The 9,313-nt window shown below is 41.5% G+C and overlaps 1 protein-coding gene across 1 annotated transcript in view; it reads right to left on the bottom strand.

Moving 5' to 3' along the window:
• Nucleotides 1-236: 236 nt before the first annotated feature.
• Nucleotides 237-9,313, bottom strand: part of tmem117 (transmembrane protein 117) — a 67,544-nt gene continuing 58,467 nt past the window's right edge. The window contains exons 6-7 of the mRNA XM_016248856.1: nt 3,981-4,110; nt 237-1,212 (exon numbers count right to left, since the gene is read on the bottom strand). Coding sequence (XP_016104342.1) covers nt 572-1,212; nt 3,981-4,110 — 771 coding nt within the window. The 3' untranslated portion in view covers nt 237-571. The remainder of the gene's footprint in view (nt 1,213-3,980; nt 4,111-9,313) is intronic.

Below are 9,313 nucleotides of genomic sequence, written 5' to 3'. Positions count from 1 at the left end.
CAAATGGACTATATTTGCTTTCTCTTTGTATTTTCATTTCAATATGGTACACGAATATCCTATTTAAGTCAATGTGATAAACAAGTTAGATCAAAAGTAATCTAAAAGTAATCTGATTATATTACCTAAAAGTGTAATGGATTACGTTACTAACTACAATTTTTGTCATGTGATTTGGAATCAGTAACAGACTACAATTTGTAAATAATCTACCCAGCACTGCCTTCAAAGTTTTTTAATGAAGGCACAGATTTAGGTGTTCATTACAAGTATTTTCATGACCATCATGCCATGCGTTCACTGTGAGGACAACATTTCATCCATGTAGGCACAAAAGTATCTACATAAAAAAAGAGATAGAAAAGTCAAACATCCAGCAGCAAAGACCAATGTCCTTGAAAATGTGGAAAAAGTTCAGAAAGTTGGTGCGCAGTGCAAGATCGCTTGATATAAAAATACAAATTTCAAGGTAGAGTCTGTGATAGTTTTCCCGAGGACTTTGAACACCAAGTCTGTTGGACATCAAACAACGCTGAGGATCTCAGAAAGCCGATTTGACCTTTGGTTACGGTCATGGGGTCAGTTTTTTGACATCAGCTGTGTCCTCATGGGCGTTGTTGTCAACGGCTACACTGGGTTGGGTCTCCTGGGTTTCGTTCGAACACGGCGACATGGAGTTGTTTGACGACCCGAAATGATGAGTGTCCACCAGAAGCAGCATGGGCGTCCCGCTCCTCTTCAAGGCCTCGCTCATGGTGATGTGCACTTCCTCCGGCGTGACTCCCAGATCAGACGGCGACTTGCGCTTGATGCGCTCGTAGCTCTTGTCTTGATTCTCAGGGAACGTCTCGCTGTCTTGGAAGCGTCCGAACAGCCAAATGAAGAACCCGCAGAGCACGAAGGCCGCCAGACTCGGGATGAACGCCAGGCATTTGACATCCAGACTGGCGCCCACGTAGCGGCTGTGAAGGAACATGTCTCTCTGGACGTACGTCTGGTTGGTGCGCGGGTCGATGTTGGTGGAGCGCCACTCCCAGGTCAGTGTGCTGCGGTTGAAGTCGCGCAGCGTTTCTGGATCCTCCACAGTGTAGATCTTCTCTCCTGGACCTACGTATTGACCGTATTCATAGGGCTTGTAGAAGATCTGGTTCTTCCACATGTTGAGGTCCAGGATGAGGACCAGGAAGATAATTCCGTAATTAAACCATTTCCCTGCGATAGGGAGAAAAAAGGGGAAGATTAGTGTGTTTGGAATTTATCCCAGTGTATTTCAGACATACTCAAAACTCTTTAGCAACTCTGTATAGCAACATCCTGGCAACTACCCAAAACACCACAGCAACTGCATAGCAATGTACTGGCAACCCACAACACCAAAGCAACTGCATAGCAACACCCTGGCAACTATCCAAAACACCACAGCAACTGCATAGCAACACAATGGCAACCCAAAACACCCCAGCAACTGCATGGCAGCTCCCTGGCAACTACCCAAAACACCACAGCAACTGCATAGCAATGTCCTGGCAACTACCCAAAACACCAAAGCATCTGCATAGCAACATCCTAGCAACTACCCAAAACACCACAGCAACTGCATAGCAACAAACTGATAAGCCAAACACCACAGCAACTGCATAGCAACACCCTGGCAACTACCCAAAACACCACAGCAACTGCATAACAATGTACTGGCAACCCACAACACCACAGCAACTGCATAGCAACACACTGGCAACCCAAAACATTACAGCAACTGCATAGCAACACCCTGGCAACTACCCAAAACACCCTAGAAACTGCATAGCAATGTCCTGGCATTTAATCAGAAGACAAACAACTGCATAGCAACAACCTGGCCAATACCAAGAACACCATAGCAACTGCATGGAAACACCCTGGCAACTACTCAAAACACCACAGCAACTGCATAGCAACATCCTGGCAACTACCCAAAACAACCTAGCAACTAAATAACAACATGCTGGCATTTATTCAAAACACCTTAACAACTCCATAGCAACGTTTTGGTAACAAATGTCCATAGCAACACTTTAACTGCTAGGCCTACATAACATTCTGGCAACTACCAAAAAAACCCTAGAAACTGCATTGCAACGACCTGGCAACTACACAAAACACCCTAAATTACAACATCCTGGCAACTACACAAAACACCCTAGAAACTGCATTGCAACGCCCTGGCAACTACACAAAACACCCTAAATTACAACATCCTGGCAACTACACAAAACACCCTAGAAACTGCATTGCAATGCCCTGGCAACTACACAAAACACCCTACATTACAACATCCTGGCAACTACACAAAACACCCTAGAAACTGCATTGCAACGCCCTGGCAACTACACAAAACACCCTAAATTACAACATCCTGGCAACTACACAAAACACCCTACACACTGCATTGCAATGCACTGGCAACTACACACAACACACAGCAACTGCATAGCAATGTCCTGGCAACTACCCAAAACACCAAAGCATCTGCATAGCAACATCCTAGCAACTACCCAAAACACCCTAGCAACTGCATAGCAACACCCTGGCAACAACCCAAAACACCACAGCAACTGCATAGTGACGTCCTGGCAACTCAAAACACCACAGCAACTGCATAGCAACACCCTGGCAACTACCCAAAACACCATAACAACTAAATACCAATGTGCTGCCATTTAATCAAAACACCTTAACAACTGCATATGTAGCAACATCCTTGTAACAAATGTACATAGCAACACCTTAACAGCTACATAACATTCTAGCAACTACCCAAAACACCCTAGCAACTCTATAACAACATACCCAAAACACTTTAACAACTCTATATAGCAACATCCTGGCAACAATCAAACACACCCTAGCAACTGCATAGCAATGCCCTGGCAACAACACAGAACACCTTAAATTACAACATCCTGGCAACTACCCAAAACACCCTAGAAACGGCATTGCAACGCCCTGGCAACTACACAAAACACCTTAAATTACAACATCCTGGCAATTACTCAAAGCACCTTAAATTACAACATCCTGGCAATTACTCAAAGCACCTTAACAACTGCATAGCAATATACTCAAAACTCTATACAGCAACATCCTGGCAACTACCCAAAACACCCTAGCAACTGCATAGCAACACCCTGGCAACAACCCAAAACACCACAGCAACTGCATAGCAACACCCTGGCAAGTGGAAACTACCCAAAACACCTTAGCAACTGCATAGCAACAACCTGGCAACCACCCAAAACACCTTAGCAACCGCATAGCAACAACCTGGCAACCACCCAAAACACCTTAGCAACTGCACAGCAACCATTAAACCATTTCCCTGATGTAGAAAAAAGGAAAATAGAAGATCAGCATGTTGGGAATTGATCCCAGAGTATCTGCGAGTCAGACGGCTGCTTGAGAAAGTGAAATAATTGAGTTGGGAGTCACTTTCTAATGGCTTTTGTTGTTAACGCACTCATGCGGGGTTACTCTCAAACGCTAAATCACCACGCCAAACAATAAGGTTAAAGACTTTTATGAACGGTTGAGCAGGAAGGCCATTTCCCAAGACTCCAGGGAGCGATCATCTACTCCCAAGACGGCCATCAAGAGCCTCGCTACAGTGAGCAAAACACAGCGAGATGGAAAACGAGAAACCGAAGTGGTTCGCTCGCACACTTCCGTCAGATTTACTGACTCCATTATATAAACGCACGTTTACAGATGAGCAAATACTAATTAGTATGCATTACCAACACTGCCTTCAAACACATCATTATAAAGAGATGTATCTAACGAGCTAATATTCTGACAGCGTGTCCCTTTGGGAAAGGAATTAATTCATCCGTCCTGTCCCAAACGACAGTTTAGAGCACTATACTGCTTGCTTCACCGGCATAATTGTGCTCACGGTGTATTTGCTGTCGTGCCCTACTTAAAGCACAAGTGTGTGTATTTACCCGTGATGTGGATGTGGTACTCATCCTTAAAGATGCGCTTGCAGACGGGCAGTTTGATCTTCAGCTGCGTGGTGGAAAGACCCGGGAGGTTCATGTCCAGATCGCCCATGAAGTGAGGAAACTCCCAGTCCTGGAAGAGGACGATCCAATAAACATGTGCAAGTGAAGACACAATGAATGAATAAACCCTTCAGGATGTACAGTAGGACATCAAACCTCACAGAGCTACTGTATGCGCACACTTCAGAGGGTGGGATGAAGTATGTCTGAAGCAGGGTTGGACAAAGATACATCAAAATGTAGGCTATTTTACAATAAAATACCAAATACCATAATTTGAAGTGTATCAAAATAAACTACAAAATACAGCAGCCACACCATGTATCAAAATAAACTACTGCATTTTAACAATACTAAAAAATACTTTTACAAGGGAGCATAATATATAGCATATATATATATTGATATAGCAACAGCTATCAGAGTCATGCAATGAATCTGACATATGCAACCATTTAACAGATACAATATTCACATATCCCTGCGATCTCCCAGATGAAGGTTAGTTTTAAAGTAACCAACAGTTTAATGTTTAACAGCTTGCGAATGACTCATAATTGTATCCTAATTTAGTTACTTGGTGTTTGGTAACGAAGGGCCTACTTTGCATCAGCAGCACTGACTCAATGACAAACAAGTCATTCATAAGAAGACAACTGATGGCACCTGTATTCATAGCAACTAGTTTAACTAATATAAATATAATAATATATTATGTGTCAGGCAGTCATTCACGCAATGGTATGCAGAATCATGATCCTACTAAACAGCTACTTCAATTAGGGCACAATAATCAGGAATAAAATATTTATTTATCAATCATTGGACATCTATTTGGAAGTTGAAAACAAACATTTTAGCATTTCGACTATTATTAAATGATCAATATGTTTTGATTTTAAATGCAGTCAGAAAGTAGCAACAGAACTTGTCAAGGAGTATTAACCCAACTCCAACCACTGAATCTATCGAGTGCCAAAGACGTATAGAGGACACATACACATTAATAGTGCAGCAACAAGTCTGGGCAAACTACGAAATATGTATTTGAAATACATGTATCATAAATACTGCCCATCCCTGGTCTAAAGGGCAAACCTGTTTGAAGAATACATAAAATAAGCTACTGTACAGGAAATACAACAGATTTTTGTGCATTGTAACATTGTTTTGTGCAACTGCATAGTAACACATAAAATAACTATAATTAGCAAATAACTAGGTCCAGGCATTTAAACAAAACACCCTAGCAACTGCATAGCAACTGAATCAAAATACTTCATCAGCTCTGTATAGCAACATCCTGACAACTACCCAAAACACCTTAACAACTGTTTGTGTGCATGTGTGAAGGTGTGTGATTGCATGTATGTGCATGTATGCACATTTGTGCATTTGTTTGTGTGTTTGAGCATGTGTTTGTTTGTTTTAGTGAGTGTTTGTCCATGTGTGTGTCTGTGCTTGTGTTTGTTTGTGTGTGCATTCGTTTTTTGCATGTGTTTGTTTGCTTGTGTGTGTGTGAGTTTGTTTGTGAGTGTTTGTGCATGTGTGTGTGTTAGTGTGTTTGTTTGCTTGAGTGTTTGTGCATGCGTGTGTTTATGCGTACATGTGTGTGCGTGTGTTTATGCATGTGTTTGTGAGTGTTTATGCATGTGTTTGTGAGTGTTTATGCATGTGTTTGTGAGTGTTTACGCATGTGTTTGTGAGTGTTTATGCATGTGTTTGTGAGTGTGTTTACGCATGTGTTTGTGAGTGTGATTGTGTTTGTGAGTGTTTATGCATGTTTGTGAGTGTGATTGTGTTTGTGAGTGTGTTTACGCATGTGATTGAGTGTGTTTATGCATGTGTTTGTGAGTGTTTATGCATGTGTTTGTGAGTGTGTTTACGCATGTGTTTGTGAGTGTGAGTGTGTTTACGCATGTGTTTGTGAGTGTGAGTGTGTTTACGCATGTGTTTGTGAGTGTGAGTGTGTTTACGCATGTGTTTGTGAGTGTGAGTGTGTTTACGCATGTGTTTGTGAGTGTGAGTGTGTTTACGCATGTGTTTGTGAGTGTGAGTGTGTTTACGCATGTGTTTGTGAGTGTGAGTGTGTTTACGCATGTGTTTGTGAGTGTGAGTGTGTTTACGCATGTGTTTGTGAGTGTGAGTGTGTTTACGCATGTGTTTGTGAGTGTGAGTGTGTTTACGCATGTGTTTGTGAGTGTGAGTGTGTTTACGCATGTGTTTGTGAGTGTGAGTGTGTTTACGCATGTGTTTGTGAGTGTGAGTGTGTTTACGCATGTGTTTGTGAGTGTGAGTGTGTTTACGCATGTGTTTGTGAGTGTGAGTGTGTTTACGCATGTGTTTGTGAGTGTGAGTGTGTTTACGCATGTGTTTGTGAGTGTGAGTGTGTTTACGCATGTGTTTGTGAGTGTGAGTGTGTTTACGCATGTGTTTGTGAGTGTGAGTGTGTTTACGCATGTGTTTGTGAGTGTGAGTGTGTTTACGCATGTGTTTGTGAGTGTGAGTGTGTTTACGCATGTGTTTGTGAGTGTGAGTGTGTTTACGCATGTGTTTGTGAGTGTGAGTGTGTTTACGCATGTGTTTGTGAGTGTGAGTGTGTTTACGCATGTGTTTGTGAGTGTGAGTGTGTTTACGCATGTGTTTGTGAGTGTGAGTGTGTTTACGCATGTGTTTGTGAGTGTGAGTGTGTTTACGCATGTGTTTGTGAGTGTGAGTGTGTTTACGCATGTGTTTGTGAGTGTGAGTGTGTTTACGCATGTGTTTGTGAGTGTGAGTGTGTTTACGCATGTGTTTGTGAGTGTGAGTGTGTTTACGCATGTGTTTGTGAGTGTGAGTGTGTTTACGCATGTGTTTGTGAGTGTGAGTGTGTTTACGCATGTGTTTGTGAGTGTGAGTGTGTTTACGCATGTGTTTGTGAGTGTGAGTGTGTTTACGCATGTGTTTGTGAGTGTGAGTGTGTTTACGCATGTGTTTGTGAGTGTGAGTGTGTTTACGCATGTGTTTGTGAGTGTGAGTGTGTTTACGCATGTGTTTGTGAGTGTGAGTGTGTTTACGCATGTGTTTGTGAGTGTGAGTGTGTTTACGCATGTGTTTGTGAGTGTGAGTGTGTTTACGCATGTGTTTGTGAGTGTGAGTGTGTTTACGCATGTGTTTGTGAGTGTGAGTGTGTTTACGCATGTGTTTGTGAGTGTGAGTGTGTTTACGCATGTGTTTGTGAGTGTGAGTGTGTTTACGCATGTGTTTGTGAGTGTGAGTGTGTTTACGCATGTGTTTGTGAGTGTGAGTGTGTTTACGCATGTGTTTGTGAGTGTGAGTGTGTTTACGCATGTGTTTGTGAGTGTGAGTGTGTTTACGCATGTGTTTGTGAGTGTGAGTGTGTTTACGCATGTGTTTGTGAGTGTGAGTGTGTTTACGCATGTGTTTGTGAGTGTGAGTGTGTTTACGCATGTGTTTGTGAGTGTGATTGTGTTTGTGAGTGTTTATGCATGTTTGTGAGTGTTTGGGTTTGTGTTTGTGAGTGTGTTTACGCATGTGTTTGTGAGTGTTTATGCATGTGATGGAGTGTGTTTACGCATGTGTTTGTCAGTGTGATTGTGTTTGTGCGTGTGTGTGTGTTTGTTTTCTGTGTGCGTTCAGAAGTCTGGCTCATTTCTGATGGTCTCTGTTGTTCTTTTCTCGCTGACATTTCTAAGAGATCAGAAATGAATTGTGAGGCGTCTAAAGTTTGCGCCGAGATACCAGCGTCACCGAACATCAGCCCGAAGCGGCGTCTGATCCAGCCGTTCTCCTCTCGACAACAGTCAGAGTGAAATCAATAAAACTTTGATAATGTATAAAAGGAGCTGAGACAGATGCCGCGGCCCGCAGCTCCAGGACAAACGCAGAAACAAACCAAATTAAGCAGCAGAAATATAGAATAATGTAGTTTCTTGGCAATTAAGCTTCGTGTTTACAAAACAGAGAGTCTTTGATTTCTGTGTGACTTGGTGGAGAGTTAACGAGGATCCGCGTAATTACAGTGCTGCTCATCGTTTCCGCCTCATTGACGTCCATGATAACTGTGTTCCACAAAATAAAGCTTAAATTACGTGGCATGAAACCAATGAAAGAGGTTGAAATGAAAGGGCTTGTAAATTCCGTTGGCTCGCGGCCGTTCTGGGTCTCTGAGTTAATTAGGCACTGAATAAAATATCAGGCACGTCATAGAGATTAACCATCACATGGAGTGAACGTGGACAAAAGTGAGGTGAAATATCTAGCATGTGGAGATGAGGAGATGAAGCGACTGAGAGACGCAGATACAGACACGTAACGATAACGGACTGAGACTGAGGGAATACTTACAATCAGACAGTGAATGTCAACATATTTGAGCCAACACAGGTAAGTGATTGAGACACTGTAATCAGACACAGACAGACTGTGATTTCAGCAAGGCTTCTGATTGGTCGAGAGAAGCTGGAGGAAAAATAAAACAATGACAGACGTGATGGATGATAAAGGCAAGGCCAACAAAAAAATATTACAAATAAAATAAGAAAACGTTCAAATAAACTGATAAATAAAATGATACGAGCTGAGATTGTTCAAAAATAGATTAAAATAAATCAATGTAATAGCAAAATACCTACTTCAGAACTTGCAAATAATAAAAGCACCAGCAAATCAAGAAACCATCTTCATCAGTTTGACAGCAGGTGCTGCAAATGCTCACAACACAACCAAATAAAGAATTGTATTTGCAGTACGTTTCTTTATTTGGTTGATAAAAATACTGAATGGGATCTATAGCAGTTGAAAATAAAATAAAATAAAAGTAAAAAAATAAAAAAGAAAGGAGGAAAGTCAAGACCTCTGGGGAAAAATACATTTACGTTAAAACAAACGAATAAATAAAACAATGTGAGATGCGATTGTTAAAAAAAATTAAACACTGAAATCTGAAGTAAATAAACAAACAAAGTGACGTTATAAATGACGTGGAAAAAGTAAAGGTGAAAACCTCAGAACGAACATCCATCTGAAGGGAAGAAAATGTGAACATTTTAAAATGAAAACAATAACCTTTACTTTTTATCTCCTAAACGGATTAAAGGTCCCATATTGTACACCTTTCTGGAGTTTTATTTTAGGTTTTGATGTCCTTAAGAATATATTTAAGATTTAAAGGGAAATGAAGAAGCTCTGGCCAGAATCTCCAGACATCAGATGAACCTGCGATTGTGTGTGTGAGTGTGTGTGTGTGTGTGTGTGTGTGAGTGTGTGTGTGT

This window comes from Sinocyclocheilus grahami, unplaced genomic scaffold, assembly GCF_001515645.1.
Source record: "Sinocyclocheilus grahami isolate Dianchi unplaced genomic scaffold, SAMN03320097.WGS_v1.1 scaffold895.1, whole genome shotgun sequence".
Lineage (NCBI taxonomy): Eukaryota > Metazoa > Chordata > Actinopteri > Cypriniformes > Cyprinidae > Sinocyclocheilus > Sinocyclocheilus grahami.
This window is presented reverse-complemented; position numbering and strand designations above follow the sequence as displayed.